Source organism: Bombus bifarius, unplaced genomic scaffold (genome assembly GCF_011952205.1).
Source record: "Bombus bifarius isolate JDL3187 unplaced genomic scaffold, Bbif_JDL3187 scf7180000008194, whole genome shotgun sequence".
NCBI lineage: Eukaryota > Metazoa > Arthropoda > Insecta > Hymenoptera > Apidae > Bombus > Bombus bifarius.
Window position 1 is genome coordinate 1643096 of NW_022884502.1, and position 27527 is coordinate 1670622.

General features: G+C 38.5%; 4 protein-coding genes across 11 annotated transcripts in view; 3 read left to right on the forward strand and 1 right to left on the reverse strand.

Annotated features, from left to right (window-relative positions):
- The first annotated feature begins 99 nt into the window (after positions 1–99).
- On the forward strand, positions 100–8309 carry LOC117209883 (nascent polypeptide-associated complex subunit alpha, muscle-specific form-like). Its single transcript, XM_033452336.1, has 7 exons — positions 100–303; positions 1068–1688; positions 2713–3857; positions 4197–4778; positions 4917–5327; positions 6087–7025; positions 7748–8309. Exons 1-7 carry the CDS (start codon positions 231–233, stop codon positions 7955–7957), a joined length of 3981 nt encoding a protein of 1326 aa, XP_033308227.1. The 5' UTR covers positions 100–230; the 3' UTR covers positions 7958–8309.
- Positions 8218–11498, forward strand: LOC117209884 (stAR-related lipid transfer protein 7, mitochondrial-like). Of its 2 annotated transcripts, XM_033452338.1 has the most exons (7): positions 8218–8923; positions 9488–9642; positions 9727–9995; positions 10091–10218; positions 10524–10663; positions 10743–11045; positions 11142–11498. In XM_033452338.1, the coding sequence occupies exons 1-7, from the start codon at positions 8526–8528 to the stop codon at positions 11153–11155; spliced, it is 1407 nt and encodes a 468-aa protein (XP_033308229.1). In that variant the 5' UTR covers positions 8218–8525; the 3' UTR covers positions 11156–11498. The 2 variants fall into 2 exon arrangements, with proteins under 2 accessions (XP_033308229.1, XP_033308228.1); XM_033452337.1 differs by having other exon boundaries at positions 8526–8923; positions 10743–11498.
- LOC117209885 (DNA-directed primase/polymerase protein-like) lies at positions 11314–14834 on the reverse strand. The gene is made up of 3 exons (XM_033452339.1): positions 13959–14834; positions 13083–13873; positions 11314–12174 (listed from the first exon to the last, which is right to left on the reverse strand). The coding sequence occupies exons 1-3, from the start codon at positions 14292–14294 to the stop codon at positions 11964–11966; spliced, it is 1338 nt and encodes a 445-aa protein (XP_033308230.1). The 5' UTR covers positions 14295–14834; the 3' UTR covers positions 11314–11963.
- The window catches only part of LOC117209882 (atrial natriuretic peptide receptor 1-like), a 37834-nt gene continuing 23001 nt past the window's right edge, over positions 12695–27527 (forward strand). For 2 of the 7 annotated variants that reach the window (XM_033452330.1, XM_033452332.1), the window contains exons 1-5: positions 12695–12791; positions 17065–17481; positions 17620–17790; positions 17869–18043; positions 18147–18355. In XM_033452330.1, coding sequence (XP_033308221.1) covers positions 17259–17481; positions 17620–17790; positions 17869–18043; positions 18147–18355 — 778 coding nt within the window. In that variant the 5' untranslated portion in view covers positions 12695–12791; positions 17065–17258. Of the gene's footprint in view, positions 12792–16522; positions 16541–16678; positions 16885–17064; positions 17482–17619; positions 17791–17868; positions 18044–18146; positions 18356–21265; positions 21802–27527 lie in introns of those variants that run through there. The other 5 variants (XM_033452331.1, XM_033452329.1, XM_033452335.1 and 2 more) reach the window with 5 other exon arrangements.

Consider the following 27527-nt stretch of genomic DNA (forward strand, 5'->3'; position numbering starts at 1 on the left):
GCATAAATTCGACCGGTTATGTCTTATCGACCAATCGACGGCCTTTGATTTTCTATGATCGCACCCTTTAACGATCTTTGCCGAAACTACATAAATCTCGCGCCGTAGACGATTTGCACGTTCGTCCATCCAACGTGTAACGATATATCGGTAGCAAGATAGTTTCTGTCATTTTTCTTTTTATTTAGACGCGATTAGAATTTATATACTAATATGGACGATATTATATAATGTGGACGAATATCTGTGTGATTGGCATTCTGTCTGTGATTGGAATTAGTGCACATTCTGTTTCCGACGAAGGTAAGTGAGAGTCGAACACTTGAACACGAAAATTTGCCAAAGAACGTCGTCATCTTTGTCCACCTAGATTCATATTCACGAACTTCTGGTTTTTAAATAATTAGATTAAACGTTACACTTCTGGCAATCTCTCGTATTTTATACGTTTCCTGCTATAAATTGTCTCCTTTTTTTACTTACTTAGAGAAGTCAATGCAACGTTCGATTCGCCACGAGAACGAATTATTTTCGGAATTTTCATTGTCCCTATTTGTCGTGCACTTGACACGGCTAAAATTTTGTTCATAATTTTTCTCTTTTTTTTTTTTTTTTTTTTTGATGCGTGAGAAATTATCACGTTAACGCAAACGCCTTGTAGAACTGTCACCATAGCGGATTTCATTGAAATCATCATCGTGCATATCTTATTTGCCACCCACGTCTCTTTGAGACAATTGGCATCTTCAAATTACTTCGTTGTACATTGTTAATCAAATTTCAATTACAATTACGATCTACTATTTCCTTATTTTGTTATACCACAATTTTAAGAAACGAACACGTAAGTAAAATAATATTCCACGTATGATGACGGAGAAGAAAACCTTCATCTTTATAGTAAAATTGTTCTAGTCTACTTTTCGTTGCAAGCATCTCAAATTTTATCGACTGTATGCTTAGTATCTAGATATATTTGTACAAAGAAAGAAAGAGCGATGCTTCTGACGCATCCTGTGTCAGAGTAATTCAGCACGCTGCTAGCAAATATCGTTTCGATTTCACAGTTTTGCCATGGTCCTTGGGAAAAGCCCTGCACGCGAAGAAACTCCCGTATGCGTACCGTGCATCGTATAACTGCAAAAATATAGGCCATTTTCCGGATGTCCACAACTGCAAGCGATTTTATCAGTGTAACAGCTTCTTCGGACTACCTTTTGTTCAAAATGTTTTTGAGTGCGAGAATAATCTGGTATTCTCGATCAGCACAGAAACCTGTGTAACGCCCGAACAGAGCGGCAGATCGGAATGCCAGAAAAGAGTTGCACCACCCGCAAAAGGGAAACCACAACCGCCGGCTTCGCTTCAGAAACCACTGAAGGAAACTAAAGCACCACCTACAAAAGCAAAATTAAAATCAACACCAACGCCAAAACCACAATCACAAACGTCTAGAAAACCGCTAAAGAAGACTGCTATACCACCGTCCCCACAACCTTCTCCGTCATCTTCACCACCATCTCCAAAACCGCAACCAGAACCACAACCGCTGCATTCATTAATTTCCCAACCGCCACAGGATCCTCTAACCTCAGCTGAACTGCAACCGAAAGACGAGTCAAAACCGGGGCCGAAACCAGAAACATCGTTGCTCAGTGTCACTGAACCGCTCGCACAATGGCATCAAGGTATAGTAATCTTCACGATATATGTATTTCCCATTTTCCTATTTTATCATCCTTATGTATCATGCAGTGATTATAACAACCATTTATATCGTTATAAAAAGAAGCTTTCTGCGTGTTGACGCGTTAGAAATAGTTAAATGGTTATGCAGACGCGATTCTACTATGTTTGAGATTAAGATTTTGGTCAAATTGAAGCAAGAGGGTCTTTCTCATCGCCGACTGTGATGGAAATTTTTCTAATTCTTTCATTGATACGTATAAACAATGGTAAAGATAAAAATTGAGCGGTCGGATTCCGATAGCTTAAGAAAAAAAAAAAAAAAGAAAAACATGTTGAAAAGAGAAAACATCGGCGAGTAGTTCGTAATTATTAATTATTGGGAAAATATTATGCACGGCTGCACTGCATCGTATCACTGAATGGTACGTAGCAGTGATATAATACGAAAGTGTGCAACAAACGGATACTGATCTAATAATCATAGCTTAAACTGAAGCACCATGAGACAATATTTTACATTTATCACTACGGACTGAACCAAGGATAAAATATGCTTCATCCCTTGATAGGGCTTTCGATCGATTCGCTTGCTCGTGTGCATCAATTTTAATGCTTTTGTAATATATGATCAATTCTACTATTTCACTACGCACAGAATCCAAACACTAGATATGTGGTATATACTATCTTTTTTATAGAATCATCGAACTAGAAATTTAAATTGTCTGTCGAAGGGCGATAGTAGTGTAATTCCAGTTGCACTTTTATTATAGCACGTTGATGTTTATAAATCAGGTTAATTGCCTAACTAAAATACATCCTGCCAAAAATAAGTGTCAGAATATTATTGAACGGTAGTGTATCTTGAAAGTTATTGTAACCTCGTATTCGATGAAGCTATCGTGACGCATCGCGACGTTTGTGTCCGTAAGTTTATACGACACAATCAGAAATACAAAGATTTTTATCGTTTATAGATTATTACTATGACGATTCATCTCAGTGTAATTCAAATTTTCACAGCTTCAAAACCCAACTCTGCAATTTTGAAACCCAACGGCACAGCTCTGGAACCCAATGCTACAACTGTGAAACCCACTGCCAAAACTTTAGAATCCACCGCCATAACTTTGGAGCGCAAAGGCCTAACACCGGAACCTATCGCCACAACTTTGGAATCAATCGCCAAAACTTTGAAACCTACCACTACAATTTTAAAACCCAACATCACAGAAGATGCACCTCAAACAATTTTGCAAATTAACAAATCTACAGTTGGAACCTCGAATCCAAACATCACAAAAGACATACCGGAACAAACTCCTGAAATCGAGAAGCCTGTCATTCCTGATGCGAAACCCAACGTGACAAAAGGGCTCTTTGGACAAATTTCTAAAGCTGTGGAAACCGTCGACGTAACTTCGCAACCCAGCATCACAGAAAACATATCTGAACAAGTTCCTGAAACCGAGGGAGCCATCGTCGCAACTTCCAAACCCAACATCACAGAGGGTATAACTGAACAGAACCCTGAACTCGATAAACCTATCGTCGCAGTTGTGAAACCAAATATCACGAAAAAGATAGTTGAAAAAATTCCTGAAATTGTGAAATTTACCGTCAAAACTACGCCACCCACAATCCCGGAAGACATACGTCAACAAATTCCTAAAATCGATAAACCTGTCATCGCAACTTCAACACCTACAGCCATAGAGAGTATATCTGAACAAGTTCCTGAAAGCGAGAAACCCGTCATTTCAGATATGAAACCCAACGTCACAAAAGGGTTATTTGGACAAAGTTATGAAATTGTGCAATCTGCCGTCAGAACTTCGACACCTATCATTACAGACGAGCTACTTAAAGAAATTACTGAAATTGAAGAACACGCCACCGGGACTTTGAAATTGAACGTTACAGAGGGCGTACCTGAACAAATTCCTGAAATTGAGCAACTTGTCGACAGGACTTCGGAGCCCAACATCACAGAGGAAATGTCTGAAAAAATTCCTAAAATTGAGGACGCCGTTGACGGAAATTCGCAACCTAACATCACAGAGGCCATAACTGAACAAGTTCCTAAATCTAAGAAAATCGACGACGGAACATCGATTCTCAACACCACAGAGGGAATGTCTGAAAAGATTCCTAAAATTAAAGACGCCGTTGACGGAAATTCTCAACCTAACATCACAGAGGCCATAACTGAACAAGTTCCTAAATCTAAGAAAGCCGACGACGAAACATTGATTCTCAACACCACAGAGGGAATGTCTGAAAAATTTCCTGAAATTGAGGAAGCCGTCGACGGAAATTCGCGACCTAACATCACAGAGGGCATATCTGAACATATGCCTCAATCTGAAGAAGCCATCAACGCAACTTCGAACCCCAACATCGCAGAGGGAATAACTGAACAGAGTCCTCAATCGAAAGAAGCCACCCACGAAACTTTGATCCCCAACATCCCAGAGGGAATATCTGAAAAAATTCCTGAAATTGAGAAAGCTGTCGATGGAACTGTAGCACCTAACATCACAGAGGACATATCTGAACAGATTCCTCAATCTGAAGAAGCCAACAACGGAACTTCGAACCCGAACATCGCAGGGGGCATGTCTGAACAGACTCCTCAATCGAAAGAAGCCACCAACAAAACTATGATCCCCAACATCCCAGCGGGAATATCTGAAAAAATTCCTGAAATTGAGAAAGCTGTCGATGGAACTTTAGCACCTAATATTACAGGGGGCATATCTGAACAGACTCCTCGATCTGAAGAAGCAGACCACGAAACTTCGATGCCCAACATCACAGAGGGAACATCTGAAAAAATTCCTGAATTTGAGAAAGCTGTCGATGGAACTTCGGAGCCCAACATAATAGAAGGGCTATTTGGAGAAATTGTCGGATCGGAGAAACCTGCAGTCGGAACTTCGAACCCCAAAATCACAGAGGGTATATCTGAAAAAATTCCTGAAATTGAGAAAGCTGTCGATGGAACTTTAGCACCTAATATTACAGGGAGCATATCTGAACAGACTCCTCGATCTAAAGAAGCCGACCACGAAACTTCGATGCCCAACATCACAGAGGGAATATCTGAAAAAATTCCTGAAAATGGGGAAGCTGTCGATGGAACTTCGGAGCCCAACATAATAGAAGGGCTATTTGGAGAAATTGTTGGATCGGAGAAACCTGCAGTCGGAACTTCGAACCCCAACATCACAGAGGGAATATCTGAACAGTCTTCTCAATCTAAAGAAGCCACCCACAAAACCATCCCCAACATCCCAGAGGGAATATCTGAAAAAATTCCTGTAATTGAGAAAGCTGTCGATGGAACTTTGGCACCTAATATTACAGGGGGCATATCTGAACAGACTCCTCGATCTAAAGAAGCCGACCACGAAACTTCGATGCCCAACATCACAGAGGGTATATCTGAAAAACTTCCTGAATTTGAGGAAGCTGTCGATGTAACTTTAGCACCTAACATCACAGAGGGCATATCTGAACAGACTTCTCAATCTAAAGAAGCCAACCACGAAACTTCGATGCCCAATATCACAGAGGGAATATCTGAAAAAATTCCTGAAAATGGGGAAGCTGTCGATGGAACTTCGGAGCCCAACATAATAGAAGGGCTATTTGGAGAAATTGTTGGATCGGAGAAACCTGCAGTCGGAACTTCGAACCCCAAAATCACAGAGGGTACATCTGAAAAAATTCCTGAAATTGTGGAAGCTGCCGAAGGAACTTCGGCATCTAACATCACGGAGGGCATATCTGAACATATTCCTCAATTTGAAGAAGCCATCAACGCAACTTCGAACCCCAACATCGCAGAGGGAATAACTGAACAGAGTTCTCAATCGAAAGAAGCCGCCCACGAAACTTCGATCCCCAACATCCCGCAGGGAATATCTGAAAAAATTCCTGAATTAGAGGAAGCTATCGATGGAACTTTGGCACCTAATATTACAGGGGGAATATCTAAACAGACTCCTCATTCTAAAGAAGCCGCCCACGAAACTTCGATCCCCAACATCCCGGAGGAAATATCTGAGAAAATTCCAGAAATAGAGAAAGCTATCGATGGAACTTTAGCACATAATATTACAGGGGTCATATCTGAACAGATTCCTCAATCTGAAGAAGCCATCAACGGAACTTCGAACCCCAACATCGCAGGGGGCATCTCTGAACAGACTCCTCGATCTAAAGAAGCCGCCCACGAAACTTCGATCCCCAACATCCCGCAGGGAATATCTGAAAAAATTCCTGAATTAGAGGAAGCTATCGATGGAACTTTGGCACCTAATATTACGGGGGGAATATCTAAACAGACTCCTCAATCTAAAGAAACCGGCCACGAAGCTTCGATCCCCAACATCCCGGTGGGAGTATCTGAAAAAATTCCTGAAATGGAGGAAGCTATCGATGGAACTTTAGCACCTAATATTACAGGGGGCATATCTGAACAGATTCCTCAATTTGAAGAAGCCATCAACGGAACTTCGAACCCGAACATCGCAGGGGGCATATCTGAACAGACTCCTCGATCTAAGGAAGCCGCCCACGAAACTTCGATCCCCAACATCCCGCAGGGAATATCTGAAAAAGTTCCTAAAATTGAGGAAGCCGTTAACGGAACTTCAAAACCCAACATTACAGAAAACATATCTGAGCAAATTCCTGAAATGGAGGAGCCTGTCATTGAAACTTTGCAACCTAACATCACAGGAGTACTGTATGATGATGTTGCTGAAGCGGGGAGAGAGAATGCCACGAATGTTGCGTTATCGATAACCCCGGTTTCCTTGCCCAAGGGAATCAATGAACAACAAGATTGTGTCAAAGAAGGTTTCTTCCCTGATTCCGAGGATTGTTCGAAATTTTATAGATGCGTACTATACGGAGATTCGTTGGTTAGGTACCAGTTCTCTTGTCCCTTTGGAACGTTTTGGGACGATCAGCTGGAAACTTGCAATTTCCCAAAGAGAATTAAGTCCAAAGGTTTATGCAAACGTCGGATGTACGCTGCATCGCTAGTACCTGAATTTTCAAAGTTCAAAATTGAAGACAGTCCTGATATTGGCAATCTAAGCGTAGATAGGTTCTGTGTCATTTGTCCAAGTGGTTTTCGGCGACATCCGAATTTCTGCAATATATTTTATCAGTGTGTTAATAACGACGATATGATGGTGAATATTATACCGTTTGCGTGTCCAAGAGGCTCCGTCTTTGACGAGGAAAAATTGTTGTGCTCATCAGGAACAGACGATTGCGCGAAAGTTTCACTTCACAAACTGCCTGATTCGATTACAATCGTAAGCATCTCTATTTTGCTTTTCTCTTTTCTCTAAAATATGCACGATGAAATATGATTCACAAATGTATTTGAACACTTATAGAAGACTTTCATAAATATGTGTATATGTATTACGTTATACATGAATCGCCGTGATGAGACCTAACTATTATAATTGTATTGATAAAAGTTGAGGTTAATCTTCGTTTTGAGGCACATCGAATTTCCATTTCTTTTTAATCAAAATTTGTATCTCGTTTCTGATGTGTAGAACCCAGGAATACTAGTTTGAAAGCTTCCTAGAGCTAGTTTGAAAGAAGTTTATTATTTTAAAAGTTGCATGCATATAGGTTTATCCATATTGCATATAAAGTTTATGCTATTGCTTTAGTCGTATCTCATTATTAGACGGTGGATTTTTATGCATTTATTTTAAAGTACAAAAGTGTACAGAACGCATAGAATATGTTTATATATATAAAATAGCCGAAATATAGTAGTCGTTACAATTGTAATAAGTAAAATAATTGTCTCTCTAAATAAGTTCGTAATTGTATACATAGAAAAATATGAATTTGCAGAAATATCCGCAGTTTACCTATTACAGGGTTAATGAAATTTGAAAATATTTCATATAATACACATAATATATACATAAATATGTTCTATGATAGATGTTTAAATACTTTCGTGAGTCACTAAATGTATTTCTCGTACTTACCACTTCTCTTGTTTTTCCAGATAAACCGCTTAAATGAGGCATTATGTACAAGCGAGGGTCGGTTCCCATATGATGAACCTTGTTCGAGCAAATATTTCAAATGTATACGTAACGAACGAGGAGCACTCGAAGGATATCTACTAGATTGTCCGTCGAAATATGCGTACTCACCAGTTTCGGGTAATTGCGTACCTTCAGAGACATATCCATATTGCGCTAACTATTATTAAATTAACGATAATATTGAATCTTAATCACTTTTTAATTTTACACTTGTCGCAATTTGGTGATTGCTGTAACGTGTTGGAGTTTAAAAATATCTACTTTTTGACTCAAATTTAATAGTTTTTATATATTTTGTCCACTTAATATATTTTATGTTATTTTATTTTTACGATTACGCTTGCGTTGCGCTCAACGAGATCCGATATATCGATATACGTACAGCCGAGGTATCGACATATCCATGAATCTATAGCATTAGATACATGATTTCACTTAGTTGAATACTTACCACAACGTCAACATGTTTTATAAGTTTCATAAGTAATTTATAGTTTCTTAAATAAAAAATGCAATGAACACGTTACCGTGAGATTTACTGAAATCAATATAAAGAGCGATGACTTCCAATTAATAACGCATTTTAACAACATAGAACATAACCTATAAATTGTTGCTCCAAGATAATTTAAGCTTATAGAGATTAAGTACGAAATTGGTTGATAGCGGTCACCTTTATATTCCATTGTTCGAAAGAATTTCTTTAAGAGGCATTAAGCAGCAGGAAGACTAACAATGTATGTGGTGCAATGTTCTGGTTTCTTATCAAAACAACTGAGTTCGAATTGCATTCGGAATGGAACCAGGTTAGCATCTTCTTTTGGTCAGTACGAGAACTGTGGAAAATTTTGTGAATATCGCAATAGAGTAGCATTGTGGTTGAAACAACAAAGCGGTCAGGTAGCCAAAGCTTGTGCCAGGCAGTTTGAATTCATTGCTGCACAACGTATTCGAAGGAGCTTGCAGATATTTCATTTATATACACGAATATGGGACGAGGTAGCACTTAAGGAATTTATGAAAAATTGGAAACGTCGTACAATGAGGAATGCTAGACATTTTCTAACGAGCAGCATTGGTGTAACTGTGTACAATTGGGACCGTGAAAGAATAAACGAAGAAGAACTCAACAGGTATAGTAGATGGTCCTTTGCAAATTAATAGCTTCGCAACAATTAGAAGGCTCCAATATGTATATTGTATTTATTGAGAGTAAAAACAGGTATAGGTTTCGTATCTAAAAATACAGAAATTTATTGCTCAAAATATTAGTTGATTATAAATTTACAACACAGTTGAAGAAGTGATCTGATTTTAATTAATTTTTAGTTGATTTTTGTTGTTAGTCTATCAAATATTTGAGTGGAACTAATTGTTTATTGCAGTTGCCTTTCAGTTTCTTTTTCCTCTTTTATATCTCTTTTTAAGTTGTTAATTAGGAAAAACAAGTTAATTTGTTACTAGAATTGTTATTCTCTTAAATATAATAACTATATTTGTAAATCCCATATATCTTATGCATTACTTGATTTGTGATAAAGATAAATAATCACAGTTGATTTTATTATGTTGTTTTACTAACTTATTAACTTTGAACATCAGAACTTTTAAGAGAAAACTTAATTAACAGATTAAGAATTACAAACCCATTAAAATGTTCCATTAACATTGGTTATTTTATCTTTTATGCTTATTAGCTGTAGACAGGATATCGAAAAAATTCACAAATTAAGGGACATTACAGTTATTTGCCCAAAATGTCACCTAAGAATTATGATAGATGCTCAGCAACCTGGCATAAAATATTGCACATGTTATGGCAATAAATTTAATGCTACTTCCAATCAAGATCGTACGTAATATTTGGTTCTTTTGAACATCAGTTTGTCTATTGGTGAACATATCTGTAACTGATATACTCCTTTTTTGATTTCAGCGGAGGGATGGAGACCGTACATAGAACGGCAAGATATGCTCATTTGGAGGAGGGAAGAACCAAACTCTGGAGGATTATTTGCATATAAAGTATATGGTACATTTTCGGATGTTACTGCTGAAGACTTTCTGCAAACCCAGATAGATCTGGATTACAGGAAGAAGTGGGATTTAACTGCCCGAGAATTAAAAATTATAGATACAGACCCAAAATTGGAAAAGTCTGTTGATAATGGTACTGATGTTATATATTGGGAAACGATATGGCCAGTATGTAATAACTCACGCAATGTGAAAACTATTTATAACACTGATCACCCAATCTTATTGTTTAAATTTTAACACTCTGTTATGTTTAATTTTAGAGATTATTTACAAACAGGGATTATGTATATCAACGACGATGGATTATGGACAAAGAAAAACAGTTAATCGTAATTATAAGTAAAGTAACAGAACATCCTAATGCACCTGCCAAACCAGGAATATACAGGTATCATAAATATCTCGGTCATTTTTGCTCATTTTTTACAACGTAGATGCTACATATACAGAATAATATATATATATACATATATATACACACACACGCGCGCGCGCGCGCATGTATATGTATACGATATCGTTAAGTCACTTGATCGGTATTTTTTAGTTTTATATTTCATTATGGAATCGCCTAGCTCGATAAAAGTACATACTTAGATTGCCAATATTATAAAAGTAAATGTAAAAGTAGGAGAAAAGTTTTAATGGATTCTTTGCTATTATTAAATAATCTGATCTGTGTATACGTAACAGGGTCACAACATATTGGTCGTACATGGTGATAAGGCCTTATACAGAACTCCATCAACCAGGCATCGAATTTGGATTGACCTACTTTGATGATCCTGGTGTGAATATTCCATCTGCTATTACTGCATGGGTTGCAATGTCAGGTATTACAGAAAATAGGAAAACAAAGACAAACTCCACTTTTTTATATTACAACTTATCTTTGTATTTATAAATCCCTAGGATTGCCAGACTTTTTAATTCGTATGAGGCAAGCGTCGAAAAATTATCAAAATTATAAATCTGCAAAAGAGAGTACAAATATTTCTAATGCTACTCATATTTCTTCGAGCGACGAGAATGTTTCTAAGCGAAACGCGGAGGAAGATAACATACAAAACGATAAAGAGACTGAAATAGTGAGCGAAAGAGATACGATGGAATGTCATCTTGTTGAAGAAGTCGAGACTTCGACGTTCCCAGAAACGCAAGAATGCGACGAGAGCGACGAAGATATAGATAGTACAGCAGATACAACCGACGAAGGCAGGAGCTTATTACATTATTTTTTTTTTACAAAGTTATTTGTCTGACAAATAATTGCAATATATTTGAAATAATGAAATTGGTTTTGGCCAATAGAAAGTCTAACATGACGTTGTACGGGCAGAATGGTAATGTAACGATCGCGATCGCGATACAAAGATACAGGTACGAATGAGTGGATACATTGGATCACCGGGGTTGCATCGAAGATGATACCGAGCATGAAATGTGCTTTTATCAAATTAGAAGAATTTTGGAAATTGACAAGTAGCGTTTTGTTTTTGCGGTATTCTTTATTGCAACAAACACGAGACTGATCATATTCGTAGTTAGTTTCATTTACGCTATTCATTGTATAGTACAAAAGAAAAATATAGGAAGAAAAATGTATTCAGTCGTAAAAAAATGTAAGGTAAATTACAATTTGTACATGATCTTTTTGTCTACATAATTTTACACAGCCAAAATGTACACTGGGGGTAGTGAAAATATAAATAGTTGCATAAAATATGGAGAATTAATTTTCTACAAGTTCATATATCTGAATTTGTTATGTACAATTATATATATGTGTGTCTATATAATGAAATCAATTCACATTCATTACTTATATAAATTGTAAATAATCTGTGCAATGTAACATACATCTTAATGTACACATCTTAATATAATACACAATAATCTAGTATATTATATAAGACGTTTGCAATATCATGCAAAAGAAGCATGTAAATGTTTTATATTTTAATATTTCGTGCCAATCTCAGGAGAAAATATCGTGGAAACAAAGCTTTGTATTGTGTACTTGAAATTGTTCAACAACTTTGTTCCCATCTGTGTATTACTTCCATTTAACAATACTGTGTTTCAGGTATTTCTACCTCAATACAACTTTTTGATATTAAAAGGACTAGTCTTCTACACTATGTCCTCTGTTATGACACTACTCAAAAATGTATCACCTTCCTCGTCGATTTGAAAATAAATTTCCTCTGGTAATTGTTTTGGTTGAGATTTAAAACCAAAACAGTCTGGATCATGACATTTCTGATATATCATTTTATTTTTTAAATTTACGATCCATAAAACATTGTTACTTTTATGACATCTGCCAATATTTTCACAGTACCTATTAGCAAAAAAAAAAGTAATAATTGCTTTTTACGATTATCATTGCACAACCGAAGGGGGGGGGGGATTTTTCATGTAAAAAAGTAGATCAAAACATAGAATAAAATGTGTTCACATGAGACTTCCTTTATAGGAAAATACAAATTTTTAAAAAATTCGTTAAGCAAGCATGCATTTATATAGCAACAACCCACTTCTTTATTTGCGCTCAATCTGATGAGTCACCACTATTACTATTTATCGTTATAAACGACGTCAATCAAGACTTGGTATCATTCTAAATACATACCATCATAAATAATTTATTTATATTAATTATTTACATAACACTGAAAATATTGCCCTTGATATATATAGAATTGAATCTGTAGACTACTTGTATAGTGAATTACAATTACATGAATTGATAATAATTGATGTGTTTAAATTCTTCATTTCTTCCAATGCTTCTGTGATACATATTTATTAGATAATGACGATTTCGGTTATTTTTAAAATGAGCTATTTTTATTACGATATATATAAAAATAAAGAATAAAGCGGTAATACTATGCTTATTTAATTCACTGAGCAACAATCTGGCTGCAACATCATGGATGATATTTCCAGCACTTTGTAAGTTACTAGAATAATCTAAATACTGAAACTTATGGCATGAATTGAAATTATACTAATTTTATATTCACATATACTGTACTTATAAATACAAAAATGAATAAGCACAGCTAATCAGAATTAGTGAATGAAATAATATGTTTCTAAGTATAGGTATTTAACAAATTTCTAAATCTTTTTTGTCCAAAAATGGAGCCACATATGAAAAAATTTAATTGTAGATTTTTAACTTACTTTTTACTTTTTTTTATCGTGATTTTAGAATAATCTGATATAAAAAATTGTAAATACCTGTATCCCACAGTTTCATAGACCAATATTTTTGCATATTCATAATGTTTACATACACGTATCTTTCCAGGAGATATTAAATTGTTAACATATTTATCTAACATTGGAAAGTTTGAACAGGCACTACCACTTTCCTGATAACTGCATTGTTGTACTCTATCCTTAAAACAATTCGTATTTGGTACACAGTTTCCAGACCATTCCAGTAATATCAAGCCTTTCTTCGTATCAAAATACGATATCAAAGAATCTAGAAATATGCTTAATTCGTTATCATTATATGCACTAGAACAAATATATTTACAATCATTTGAGACCACCAGATTTGATTGTTTCCCCCACTTGGTGGATTTATATATTCTAAAATGCCTATTCTTAGTATAAACTGCAGTGTCGACAAACAGTCTTTTTCCTTTCTTTGTTTCAACAATTAATCCTTCAAGTTGCATTCTATCAAAGCAGGTTAAAATATCGTGTTGCTTTTCCTTAGATGAAACATAATCCAAAATATCCATGCATATAGATTTTACCAATCTACCAACATGATAATTATCTCTAAAGGCTACATCTCTAATATTAAATATAACATGTCTGCTAAATTTTTCGTTAGTACTTGAATCTAGATTGATTACGTTGTATCTGTTGCATATTATACGCCAGTGTTTAAGCAAGTACATGCAAAAAATATCAATTAATATATTTGTCATAGACGGTCCATCATGTTCAGAGTTTAGTTCGATCGAATACTCTAAATCCAAATATAATCGACAAGGCTGATTTTCTGGAATTATCTAAATTTAAATGTAAATTTATTGCATCGTTTCTATGTGTATCTTAAATACCATCAAATGCAACGAAACGTTATCGATAACATACCTCGTAAGAGCATCTTCTTTCTGCCGGGAGATGCTCATAATGCCACCAATATATTTCAGGATGAGCTACTATGAATTTACGATAACCATTACATTCCTGATAAACAAACGTGCAAAGCATATTGTAATCGTTACTCTCTTTCGAAGCTGTGTTAAGCGCATCCACTTGTTTATCAAATTTCATCCAAAAGTCGGGCGGCCCTAAAATGCTTGATGGCATTTTTCGATGCTTCTTCACCCACGTTTTAGATACCTTTCTCTCACAATTTGTTTCTTGTTTTTCCACCTTCTCGGCCGTTTCGCTGTCGTAAAATTTCTGAAAATCGATTCCGCTCATGTTTAATTTTAAGTCAAAATTTTAAGAGTACACAACATTTAATCATAGACGCGTAAGCATTAATCAGTAGAGATGGCGGGAACTACTACTTGTGAATTTATGAATGACAGCGATTCGATCGCAATCGTTCCCAATCACAATGATTTTCCACAGTAATTTGTGGTTTTTTGTGATCGCTTCTAATTGGTGGAGAAATGTTTTTTGCACGCATCACATAACCTGTATATTTTACATTAACGACACTAAATGTATATTACGATTTTAAAATCGAGAGGAAGGATTAATATTTTACTCTTTAAGATATAAGATAAAGAAAAGGAAATTGAATTATTTTTAATATCAAATAAAGCAAATTTATTTATATGAAGAAAACGTAACGTAATTTTGAACTAACATTATACGCAAGCTATATTGTAGCATTTTATAAGAAATAATTTAATCAAGATCAAGAAATACTATCGCATTGAATAATTTTACTCAAGATCAAAAAATCGATCGTGAATAAAGTAAGATCACGACCATGATCGTCATTTTGCGACCACTGCTAGAAGTTGATAAATAACTGTTAGTGATTTTGTACGCCATCTTTATGCGCAAGCGACAAAGCACTGTTTGGCGCCAAAATATATCCATAAATTAGCCCATCTGTGTGAGACGAAACTGTATGTTGTTTCTCGTGGCTTTTCGTCTATTATTAAGATAGACAAATAAATTAAGAAATATTAGTAACGGAAATATTCTACAAACGCTTCAAATAACAAATAGCAATAAAATGCATAAATAAATATTTTGATATGTGCAATTTTACTACAATTATCGTCCGCTGTGGTACATCTGTAGGAAAAAAATCGCGGCGTTAGTTATATTCATAGAAATCATGTTGTAAATATTTGAAATACAAAGTGGCGTACGACGTGCCGATTGTTTCAGTTACAGAATAGCGATACTTATCAGAGACTGAATTGTTTCAAAATAATTCGCATTCGCATTCAGTGTACTTACTAAGGTACTATCCCCCCTATTTTTTTTTTATTTTCATCATCATTCGTACGATCATTATCATAGAAGAAGAAGGTTATGTACAAATGATAATAGTTTAAAAATTTAAGGATCTTCGCAGGTAATAGAAGTTCATTTTACTTTTATTTTGCAGTTTTTCAGAAAAGTAAGTTAAAGTCATTTGAAAAAGCAAGGGTTCGAGTTGGTGTTTTATTTACATTGAAATATCAAAGTTGCGGTTAATTAACTAAATACAAGACTGACAAGTAAATGTATTCTCGCTTGTATCTCGAGAAAGGAAGTGGAAATGAAGAAGAGAAGGAAACGATAGTACAATTCATTAGTTACAAAATATCAATATAATCGCCGTTAACTTCGATACGTTTTTCTTAACGCGTGACAAGTCGTTTCGTCCTGACAGCAAAGGATTCTGCCAGCCTATTTCTGATAAAGTATTTCACCGTTGCCTCGACTTTATCGTTTATCCTGAAACGAATACCTTTCAAGGTCCTCTTCAATTCTGGAAAGAAATGGAAATCCGAAGGTGCCAGACGTGGGCTATAAGACAGTTGCAAAACGACTTTAAATTTCGAACTCGCAAGAGCATCAGGTGTTGTGTGTGCGGTGTGCGGCCGAACGTCGTGCTGCAACGATATCGAATTCCAAAACCGTCATATACGTGTTCGCAAATGTTTCATGATCTTGATATCGTGGCACGCACAGCCGGTAAACGGCGATGAATTTCCGCAGGTTTAACGTTTTCCATCTTTAAAAACTCGATCACTGCACGTTTCTTGAATCTCGTTGACGTCGCATCCATTTTCAGTCTCACTTGAAACAATACTGTTGGTGACTGCGTCGAGCAAACTTATCGACACTTGGCATATTTATAAAGGAGGGATGTAGCTATAAAATAAGTGGTCACGCAGAGTTGTAACTCTTTTCTCATTCTCGAGATACAGACGAGAGAGTGTGCATTAGTTATCATGCGATCCTCGTAGGTGTTATCAAGACAAGTGAATTGTTGTCCATACCATGATACGGAACAGTAAAGCCAGCTCGCAAAGAGACCGAGAGAGTAGAATTCAGATATTCACATTCGAGATGAGATCCCGCGGTTCTCGTTGAAAGATATCAGCGACGAAAAGAAAAGAAGCATAGAAGAGTCATGATGGAGCTGTATACACGAAAAACGAACGGCGTTAGATTATTATTAATCGAAACTGTCGAAGAAAATGCGAGAGGAGGTGAGCGAAGCTTTCGATAGCTATTATCAATCGACGCGATAGAAAATCAGCGATAACACGACACGAGCGTACGAGAGGTGTACTTGGGTGTTTGTGACTGGCTAATGCGGTTCAAGATCATCCAGAGTGTCAGTAGTACTCCTTTCGTTCTCGGCAGTTTGTTTCTTCTTTCGTATCCTCGGGCGGATCTCGCGTCGTGCCACAAGGGGGTTGATACAGGGGACGTGTTAGCGGCGTGAGCCGCGCGGAAATCCATTTTCAGCGATCGCTACTACTTTGATCAATGAAACTCGGATTCTGACTGGAAACTCGGATCGAAACGTATCGTTCGTGGGAATCTTATGGTAGGTACGGAGGGGTTAGCGCCGGAACATTCCAGCAGGACGCATCCGAGAATAGTTGGAGAGAACTGGTAGGATAGATCGCGTCGCGGTTTCCTTTCTATTAGGATTAGGTTGGGGTCAGGTTTCAATCGAAATATAAAAATATCGAATCGTCCAGCATTGATTCGTTTCGATTGACAGCGCAACGACCGGAAGAAGAAGTTAGAGTGCGAAACGAAGACTTACAAGGAAAAGGATGGATTCGAGCAGGAGAGGAATCGTTGGTCGTGATATTCGCGAAACCGTAGTAGCGAACAAGGGCTCATCGTCGTCGAAACGTTCAGAGCGGTTCACCGATCTCGTTTGAAGGGAAAAGCGTAGGACGTCGCACATAGATGGATACCAATTGGATCGTTGCATTGACGATCGCCTGGCTAATTGGCTGGTGTCCGGTGAATGGAAAAGTGAACTGTCGCGAAGTACAACTTGCCCGCGACTGTGAAGCTCTTTGCAAGAAGAATCAAGACGGTGTGAGTTCATGCGAATTGAGAGTAGCGGTTCTTCTGCCGGCGGATCCTAGGTTCGATATCGCGTTGCCGAAAGTCCTTCCGGTTCTCGGTAAGTTTTCCCTTGTCGTACAGAATCGGCGTTGTTTCTTATGCGACAGTAGCTACGGCATAAGAAAATGTTATTGTAATTATTGTAAACGTATCGGAACAATCTAGAGAGCTTGTTGGTTGTCGGTTGCATTCACAGATTTGGCTGTCTACGAAGCCAGATCGCGAGGACTTCTACCCTACTGGTTGAAATTAAAGTTTCTTCCGCAGGATGATCACTGCGACGCGATGTACGCTCAAAGTGGCGCGATCGATAGCTTCTTGAATTGCGTTCATCTGTTTCTCGGGCCTGCCTGCGATTATTGCGTGGGTAAGTAACGCAGCGATCTATCAGCAGTTTCATAAGCCCACGGGGTTTCGTACGTTCAAGGTTGATGTTTAATTTCAGCGTCTGTTGGCAGAGTGGTGAAATTCTTCGGCTCGCCTTTAATTACCACCGGTGGATTCACCTACGATTTTACGGAAAAGAAGACCGAGTGCAAGGACGAGTACTTTATGACAACTAGAATCGGAAATGTGGCCTTCAGGGATCTCGCCAACTTTTTCGTAGCTTTGATGAATCGGTAAATGAAGGAAGAATTAGCGAACGATTTAATCAACGACGGAACATGTTTAAAAACGATCTAGGTTTAACTCGGACTCGACTAATTTGTAACGTTATCGTAGATACGAATGGCACAAGGTGCATCTGGTGTACGCGACCAGCGGACAGAGTCAGCTTACTGGCAAACACACGTGTCAGTTAATGATGAAGTCCATGGTAGAGTTTATCAAGAAACAGCCGAACTTTACGTTCGGTACGTTCGATGTCGAAACTACCGTTCCCGAATATTACGCAGAGGCGTTGCAATCCCACGTGGGGAAGTCGTACAGTGGTAAGTTTTCCAGACATTTTCGATATTCGCTTTCCATCGTTGACGAGTCCCGCCAAAACTAACCGTCGCTTCTAACTATAAGTGCAAATGTACACGTTTTGACGTGCCTGGCGAATCCGCTGGTCGATGTTATAAACGTTTACGCGAATGATCGCTGAACTACCAATGCGAAAACCATTTCTGCCTCGCTCTTCCCGCTGCGAGTAAACAATAAGTCGATTTTAGATGAAATTCTACGAGAAACAGATGCAACGAAAAGAGACGCGTATCGCGCGTTTCCGTGTATACGCGGTAGCCTAGATAAAAACTTAATTTGACGCGCATTTTTTATCTCGGCGCTTCGACTTTGAGCATACTTTTCGTTATCATGATCGCTCATCGGGGGTGTTACATCGATGTTGTCAAAAGGGAACGTCAACAGTCTCTGCATGGCAACGAAGTAATTTTACCGAAAACCGTTGAACCTATGCCAAGATGAATATGTACGCGATCATACCTATATGACACGACAAAACGCTTCAGTCGCGTACCTTAACTTTCGTTTCGACAAGAAACGTTCTTCTTGTCTTCGAGAACGTCTTCTCGAAAGGTCAACTTGTTTCGTCGTGCATTGTTTTCGCGATTGTTCGCAATTGTTAGAATTTCTTCATGTTTGATGGAGGATCGAGGAAGGCAGGAGTGCGATCGCTGATCTAATTGCCCGTATCAATTAACCGAAGTCACTGTTATCGCATTGTTTCCTGCGTGTTATCACAACTCGTTATCACGAAGCTGAAGCGTTTCTATTATTGCTCTGTTACGGTGCGATATGCGATAGACGCGTCGCAAAGTCTATATTTAAATGTTTTCTTAACAAATAATGTAAAAAGTGCACGCGATCGATATCCATCCAAAGTGTTACAAGGTTCCCTCGATCGATTGCTTTTACTCTGATCGATACTGTCTTTTTTTTTCATCATTTACCGGTTCACCAATTAAATCTGCAGAGATATGCGAATTTGCCGTTTCGCGTTTGAACAACGCGGTATGAGTCAGCGGATCCTGTTATGTCCGTCGATAACAAGCGTACCTTTTGTCGATAATTTACGCGTTGTTCTTCGTCCGTCGATAAGACGAGTCGTCTTCTTACTTTCATTCTCTTATTTCCATTTTCTTAATATTTGTTAATTTAAATTTGTCGCTAACCTTAAGTAGATCGTTTAACGTATGATCTATCTGTACTATTCTAAGAAGTCGTCACAGTCACAGGCGATTCTTCAGGGATCAATTGCTTGAAAACAGACCGATTTCATCGATGGACTTGCAAATGGAGATTTTGAGAAAAGAAAGGCTTTGTAACGAATGCGCTACGTGATATACAGTGGCAGAGTATGATATAAAAAGAAATCTTTTATGCATATATTCTGTGTGTTATAGGAAACATTTTGCAATTTCGTTAGCGCTGTAACGAGAGCAATCCGAAGATGCATTTAAAAACGTAGAAGTTGCAAGACACGGCAAACATACAATTAGTAAAAATTTAATGCACAGCATGAATAATTGTCTTTAACATATCTGTAATTAGCACTAAAGATGGTCTCACTAAATATGGTTCACCTGCATGTCTAGATATTTTCATGATCTCTCTGTCATCTGTATGGTTGCAATGAATATTTTACAATTTCCATGTATAACTTTGCAAATTGGTTTAAAATTTTACCAATATAATGACATTACACGATAACACCGATATAACAACAGTCGTGCCTCATTACAGTGCTGATGTTTCAAAATACCTCATACAGCATGCACGGTATATACGTAGAAATTTTCTATCGTCGCTGTACCAAGTTTCAGATCGAGACAAAGAGAAAAAGCCTTTGCAACGACTGTATCATACAATAGTAATACCAATTTTGATTATTAATGTTCGATACTGCGAGCGAGGAGAGCGAGAGCACGCGGAAGTGAAGGGCAGGAGAGGGCGATTGACAGAACGTGGAGGATGTACAAAGTTCAAACGCATGCGTTCCTACCGTTCTCCTACCTATCTTCGCGATCGGCGCAGCAAGGTGCACGTACGAACTTCTATCCTAGTGTTGGAGGGGAAAAGGACGGAAGGAGCGAACAGAGGAAGAGGAAAAGGAAGAGAACGATCGTCCGGCATCGGTGGTGGTCGCGATTCAGAGTAAAGCGGGAGAGCTTTGGAGATTGGCTTGTCAGTTTCATTCGCGCGGTCCAAGCTCGCTCGTTCCGCCCGCGAAGCTTTCCTTTTTTTTCGAAATAACACGCGGTTTTCATTGCGATTCTCTCGAGGCGTTTTAAGAAGATCTCTCTCCCTTTCTCTCTCTCTCCCTCTCTCTCTCTCCTGAAACTGTTTTAAAAAGAAAGGAAGAAAGAAAAAGAGGGAGAACGGTTCTTTTTTCTTAAGTTCTCGCTTCTAGTCAACGTTTCGCGATTCGTCCAATTCTCCGTAAACTTGAACTTTTTAAACCCCATGAGTTTCGTTACAACTTGTCGTTAACGTTGTACAGAGATTGAGCAATGTACAAAAGAGGTGGTACCGTGGATTATACGTACGCTGGTAGTCATTAAGTTACGCAGTGGTTAACGTTATAAAGACGCGGCATACACTCGTCGAATTACCAGAGAAATGAGAATTCCTAGATAGTCTTACCCAGTTTGTCGGTTAAATCCGTAGACTTTTCTACGATTCGAACGATGGAACTCGCGTTGGCATGGTTGAATTTCGAAGACTCGGCTCGGCACTAATGCGCGCGCAATCGCTACGACATACAGAGCAGAGGTTGCATTGTGTGCGAAAGGGAACGCATTTCTGTTCGCGATGACACGTTGATCACCATCGATTCGGTGATCAACGATCTCAACGCGCGATCGCGAAATTGGCGCCTGAGAATCGTACCGTCGGTGGGGGACGTGGACACCTTTGTATCTCTGAGCGAGAAGCAAAAACAGAAAGGGGGTGAAAATGCACGGTCGATCGGCGCTGCGAAGAGACGGCGCGCGAATTCGCGAACAACGAGATTAAACGGACTTGGGGCGTGTTGCGCGTCGCGTGCAGGGATGACGAAATTGAAAAAGTAGCGATCGAAACGAGATGCAAAGGCGCGGAAGCGTTCCATCGGTGAGGCTGACGCTGTTTTTGACAACGATATGTGCTAGCGCGAGCGCAAATAACACGGTAATCATTCAGTCTGCGAAGTGTATTGAAACGCGACCACGGTTCGAAAAGGAGGTGAGACTGGCAGTGATAGCGCCGGCTGATCCTCGACACGAGCAGAGCATGCCGAGGATACTGCCAGCTGTTCTACTCGCGGTGAAAGCAGTTAGCTCTGCGAAGGGACTTCTACCAGGATGGAACATCACGGTCGATCATCGGGACTCGAAATGCTCCAGCATCCAGGGACCCTTGGCCGCATTCGACTTTTACATCAACCGGACCGCAGGTCGTTCGTCGTTATCTTTCTTTCATTTCCGTAACTTTCTCGAATTTTTCGCCGTACTATTTCACCAACTCGATCTCTCTTTCGGCCCGTTCGAATTCCTGCCGCATTTGCCGAGCAACTCGCTTCGTTCAACGGATCCGATCTTCCTCTCCTTGCTCCTCTCTTCTATTCGATGAATTCTATTCCATCCCGAAATTTGTCTACTCAAAATAAAGTTTGAATTGGATTTCTCAAAGAAATACCGGTCTTTGCTCCGCTCGACCGATTCGCTTATCGCGGATTCTAAAATTAGAATTGTTTACGCACTCGGCCGTCACCACGTTTTCTCGTACAGTCACCGATCGTTTTATCGTGGAACGCGTTATCGGATGACAACGATCATCCGCTATTCTACAATGACTCGATTCGAGTCGTCCCGGCGGAAATCGACTCGCGCGTCCGCTGCCTCCTCCATTCGAACCATCGTTTGGCGTTAATCGTCGCACGTCTCGCCGTAGACGCTTAGGGTCGTGGCGAACCGCAGAGTGGAAAGGGACCGAACATCGTGCTCGGTTGACGTCATATTACTATAGCTAATTATCAGCTACATTCGTGCATTTAGCCATCGGCCATCGACCATCGATGCAACAACGACCGAGGTTCATCCTCGGCCACTCAACCGAAAATCTCGCTTTTCTTCCCTTTGTCGAGCCGTGTAATTTGCTAAAGTAAAATTGTCCGCGCAGATTGGATACGTCGTAATTTCACCGCTGTCGTGCAATTTCGATCGAAACCTTTGTTGTTTGCGAAAATCAAGGAACTTCTTGTGTATTTTGATTTTAGGATCGCGAATAGTGCAATTAACATCACTTGACATTTAACTATTCCAGTTAGTAGATCGTACTATGTGTGGTCTACATAGGGTGTCCCACGCAACTTGGCCGAGCTATAACGCGAAAATGGTAGGAGGTGGGAAAAGATTTCAGTAGGAAAAGTTAATTCATTTCTAGCGATGCATCACGCGTTCGTGTGTCTTTTCCGAAAGTGGAAACGTTTCAAAGATTTCACGAGAAAGATTTTCTCTCTACGAGAGGGAGAGGATATTACGGCACTCGGGTCGGAAAATGATTAGTTTAAAAGATATTTTGATTTCAATGTTTGAAAATCTATCGTATGGAAAACGAGGAAGAACAAGTGTCTTTTAAATTAATACACCTTTTTTTGTATTTATACTTCCATTTGATACTTGAAACGCTTCCACCTTCGCCGATAAAAACCCGCACCACTCGAAACCGCTTAATTTTTCTTTGTGAATCTTTGCTCGATCTCTTACCAATTTAACGTTACAGCTCGGTGCAGTTGCTCGGTCGATCCAGTGGAACTGTATGATCGAAAAGATAAATGTGTTTGGCTATAAATTCAAAAACTTTGGCTGCCAGCTGATTGTAATATCACACAAGTCGCGCAAGAATTATTGCAAAATAGAATGGATGTTCGCGAATGCGAATATCGAGAGAAGATAGAGGCGTTTCAGAATGTTTTAAAAATATAAATCGACAGGGAAACGCAACAAAATTCCGCAGGAGGAATAAGAAACTTTAACGTAAATAATCGCGCGCCCGCTGAAATACACAGACCGAAACGCCGCTGAAAGTAATACGATAACTCGAATTTTTAAACAGTCGAATAGTGGTTTCAAAAGACAGCGCATCTTGCTCGTTAAATACCTTCTCAATTCCGTTTAATTACTTCTCTTCTGGTACAGCGATGCCTTCCTCCTCTCTGCCTCTCCATCTGCTACCGCAAATTTAACCGAATCATTGTCATTCTGTGCCTCGAATCGCGATAACTATAGAGGATGAGTCATTTTCTTTTAACGTTAGCTCGTTTAATACGCTGTCGGTCATCGGTGTCTGACAAGATACCTTCCGTTTAGAACTCTATTTCGAAAGCACGTTATCCCACAAGGGACGTTCTCTAAGCCGAGAATTCGGAAAATTATGAAAATTATTTTCTAATTAAACGTTGCTCGAAACATTTGTTTGACGAGATGGCCTGAGAAATTAGTACGAAGGGCGATCGTTGGTACCAACAGTTTGTACGTGCTCGACGTATCTCTTTTCGTAATTTCTGAATTTCTGGCTTGAGAAATTTCCCCTGTCGGCATGATGTACAATCGGAATGGCTTTTTGCTTTAGCAGCTGAGAGTAGACATACGACTGGAACGATAAAAGTGCTTTGGAGTTTGAAGACAGATATACGACCGCAAAGGCTCGATCTAACGCGTTCATTGCGGCAAAAATATCGAAACGAACTATTTTTACTTGCTTTTGTTTCAAGGTTATATTGTATGTAATTAAATATTATAAATGGTTTAAAAAAATTAAAAAGAAAAAAATGATGTCTATGTCGTCAAATTGGCTCGACGCCTAAACGTGTCGAAGTAATACGGAAAATCAATCTAAATCGGTACGGAGGCAAACGCGTTAACGGTTCCTTTTCTTCTACCTAAAAATCAAAACTCGCCGATTACGTTCGTAAGTCAGATTCGCAGGCCACGTTCTCGCGTTCACATTACGACATTTGAATGAGAATTCCGGACAAAGATACAAAAATGAATGCAATGTGCAGTTTTCCTGAAACTTGATACATGGCGACTCGTTTGTCTAACCAAACACGGTAACGTTTAAGTAAATAGCGTCGATGCCGGGAACCAATCTTTCCATTCTTTTCAGCGAAGAAACGCGAAACAGAGTTTTTCTGCAATTTTGAAAATTTTCTTGCAATGAGTGTGATTAGATGTGCAGGCTTCTAACGAGTCGTGCTTTCATTAAAGAAAAGAAAAAAAAGTAAAGAACATCCAATGTAGCAGTTCGTAGCAGGACAAGATTATGTATCAATATAATACGATATCTTCCAGTACCAAATCAAAATCGCAGGACGATTTGAATCGTTTTGTAAAGATCGAAAAGAAAGAAATTTCTTAATTGGAAACTAAAATTGTACGTATCTTAGCTCAAAATCCCGATATCGAAGGTGTAACAAACACCGTCTGACGAAAATTGACGAACGAGCTTCGCTAATCCTCTATCGATTCTTCGGTGAATTATTACTCGCATTTGTATCCTTTATTTAGTAATCGTTTTTATCATGTTTAGTCGGGTTTGAACAGGCTTCTAACTAGTCGTGATTTCACTAAAGAAAAGAAAAAAAAAATAGAGAAAATCCAGTGTAGCAGTTTGTAGCAGAACAAGATTATGTACCAATATAATACGATATCTTCCAGTACTAAATCAAAATCGCAGGACGATTTGAATCGTTTTGTAAAGATCGAAAAGAAAGAAATTTTTTAATTGGAAACTAAAATTGTACGTATCTTAGCTCAAAATCCCAATATCGAAGGTGTAACAAACACTGTCTGACGAAAATTGACGAACGAGCTTCGCTAATCCTCTATCGATTCTTCGGTGAATTATTACTCGCATTTGTATCCTTTATTTAGTAATCGTTTTTATCATGTTTAGTCGGGTTTGAACAGGCTTCTAACTAGTCGTGATTTCACTAAAGAAAAGAAAAAAAAAATAGAGAAAATCCAGTGTAGCAGTTTGTAGCAGAACAAGATTATGTACCAATATAATACGATATCTTCCAGTACTAAATCAAAATCGCAGGACGATTTGAATCGTTTTAGAAAAATAGAAAAGAAAGAAATTTTTTAATTGGAGACTAAAATTGTACGTATCTTAGCTCAAAATCCCGATATCGAAGGTGTAACAAACACCGTCTGACGAAAATTGACGAACGAGCTTCGCTAATCCTCTATCGATTCTTCGGTGAATTATTACTCGCATTTGTATCTTTTATTTAGTAATCGTTTTTATCATGTTTAGTCCATTCATGTTTGAACAAGCTTCTAAATTTACACTGTTTCTTTGTATTCGTATCATTCGCCTACAGACTGACGATATCATCGAATAAGAACATCAAAATCGAACAATGATCGTTTTGATTTTTGTCCATTGTATACCGCACTGTGCGGCCGATCGTACGTATCACGCAGCGGTCGTATTAGGCTGTGTTTACGTGACGAGCAACAGTAAAGCAGTCTCGATCGAACACGCGGAAATCATCGGCAGCGACCATTCTTTCCGCTGCGTGTACACGTTTTAGTACACGTATTCGAGTTCACATTCTCGAATATGCGGATTGTGCTTGAATTTCCGTATCGGAGGTAAAACGCGTTTCGTTGGCCGCGTCGTATCGATCGAACGGGACGTTCAGAGAGAAAAACACGGTTTTACCACGTAGCGGTGACCGTGTTATGTCGTACCGCGTCGACGCGTAAATTCGCTCATTATTCGTCACGGTGGATACTTGCTAATACTTAGGGTTGTTCGAGCATCGTACGCACCTCATATTTTTTCTCTTTCATCGCGTACGAACATTTTGCGATACGATGTTACAAACTACGGCGCGCGATGACTTTTTAAAACTTTTCCCATAAACCGAGTTGTCGATATTAAAAATGCGAGTAAAAGTCAGGCGAAACGCGTGTTTATCTTTCTTCAGGGTGCAGCATGAAAGAGATTTGGATAAATTGGCAAGGATAGCGGAGAGGAGAATAGGTATACGAGATGCTTATCTTGTTTTTCGATCTAGCGATTTCTAGAATAGTTGTAAATAAAAGATCGGAGGAGCTGCTTTAGGGAATTTCCAAATTAAATTTACATCAGGCAAATTTATAATTCGAAGCGTATTTACTACCTTTTTATCGAGTCGGAAGTTATACGTTTCAATTTTGTTTAAAAGATTAAATACATTATATGCGCGTATTTTACAATCAAATTACAGTGTTTGCAATTAATTTGTAATTGGATTATTCTCACTCGTTGCTTGAAACAATATCCATGCTCCTTTTCTCAATAGAGGAGGAATCTTCTTCGTTTGACTTAACACTCGAGAAAATTAAACGACCCGAAGATGAAGAGGTTTTCAAACAGTAAAGTAGCTTCCACCAGCTTCGACGATTACGAACACCAATTTTGTTAATGCAGTTTAGTATTTTAAAAATCCACTTTGTCGTGTTATGGTATTCTATTAGAGCAAAATAATAGCAGATATTCCTTTCGTAAACTTTCTGATCGAATTACCATCCGCCGGAGAAAAATAATATTATAATAAAATATTATAACGAAACAATAATTTTGGCTACCGCCGATATTGCATTTACAACGCTTTTATCTTACCGACAAAACGATAATTCCTCTGTAAGTCGCTCGTCTTGAATTTTATAATTTCGTTTTCAGTGTGATTTTTCCATACCGTGAAAGGCTCGATCGCGATCGAACTTACGTTGCATGCAAACCGTTTGCCGACCATCGTTCCCTCGACTGGCCACGAAATTCACGACCGCTCTGTAGCATTAATTTTCCGCCGTTTACTTACGTAGGTACCGAACCGTCCTCTAACTATCTCTGCGTCTTGCCATTCTGCTCTTCGATCCTTTTATATGCATTCTACGATAACACGCTTTCGCATCTTAGCTCGGATCGCAAACTGGACGAAATCTCTCGTAGAATTACCGTTGATAAGAAATTCCTTCGTATACTGCAAATGGTATTGCAAGGCCATAAGATCGAGGAGATTACCGTTTCACTTGGCTATACAAGGAAAGATAAAGACGGATATAAAAATAAATGTACGTACCTACATGTAGATAGGTATAAATAGAAAGGGAGAGAGGAGGG

What these genes read in the sequence shown, in the direction of transcription:
- LOC117209884 (XM_033452337.1), top strand. Translation starts at nt 8,526, where the DNA reads ATGTATGTGGTGCAATGTTCTGGTTTCTTATCAAAACAACTGAGTTCG. An exon ending in GCCAAACCAGGAATATACAG is followed by an intron (nt 10,219 to 10,523) that starts GTATCATAAATA and finishes TATACGTAACAG; the next exon opens with GGTCACAACATATTGGTCGT. An exon ending in TGCATGGGTTGCAATGTCAG is followed by an intron (nt 10,664 to 10,742) that starts GTATTACAGAAA and finishes ATAAATCCCTAG; the next exon opens with GATTGCCAGACTTTTTAATT.
- LOC117209885 (XM_033452339.1), bottom strand. Translation starts at nt 14,294, where the DNA reads ATGAGCGGAATCGATTTTCAGAAATTTTACGACAGCGAAACGGCCGAG. An exon ending in AAAGAAGATGCTCTTACGAG is followed by an intron (nt 13,874 to 13,958) that starts GTATGTTATCGA and finishes ATTTAAATTTAG; the next exon opens with ATAATTCCAGAAAATCAGCC. An exon ending in TATGAAACTGTGGGATACAG is followed by an intron (nt 12,175 to 13,082) that starts GTATTTACAATT and finishes TTTTGCTAATAG; the next exon opens with GTACTGTGAAAATATTGGCA.
- LOC117209883 (XM_033452336.1), top strand. Translation starts at nt 231, where the DNA reads ATGTGGACGAATATCTGTGTGATTGGCATTCTGTCTGTGATTGGAATT. An exon ending in ACATTCTGTTTCCGACGAAG is followed by an intron (nt 304 to 1,067) that starts GTAAGTGAGAGT and finishes TCGATTTCACAG; the next exon opens with TTTTGCCATGGTCCTTGGGA. An exon ending in GCTCGCACAATGGCATCAAG is followed by an intron (nt 1,689 to 2,712) that starts GTATAGTAATCT and finishes AAATTTTCACAG; the next exon opens with CTTCAAAACCCAACTCTGCA.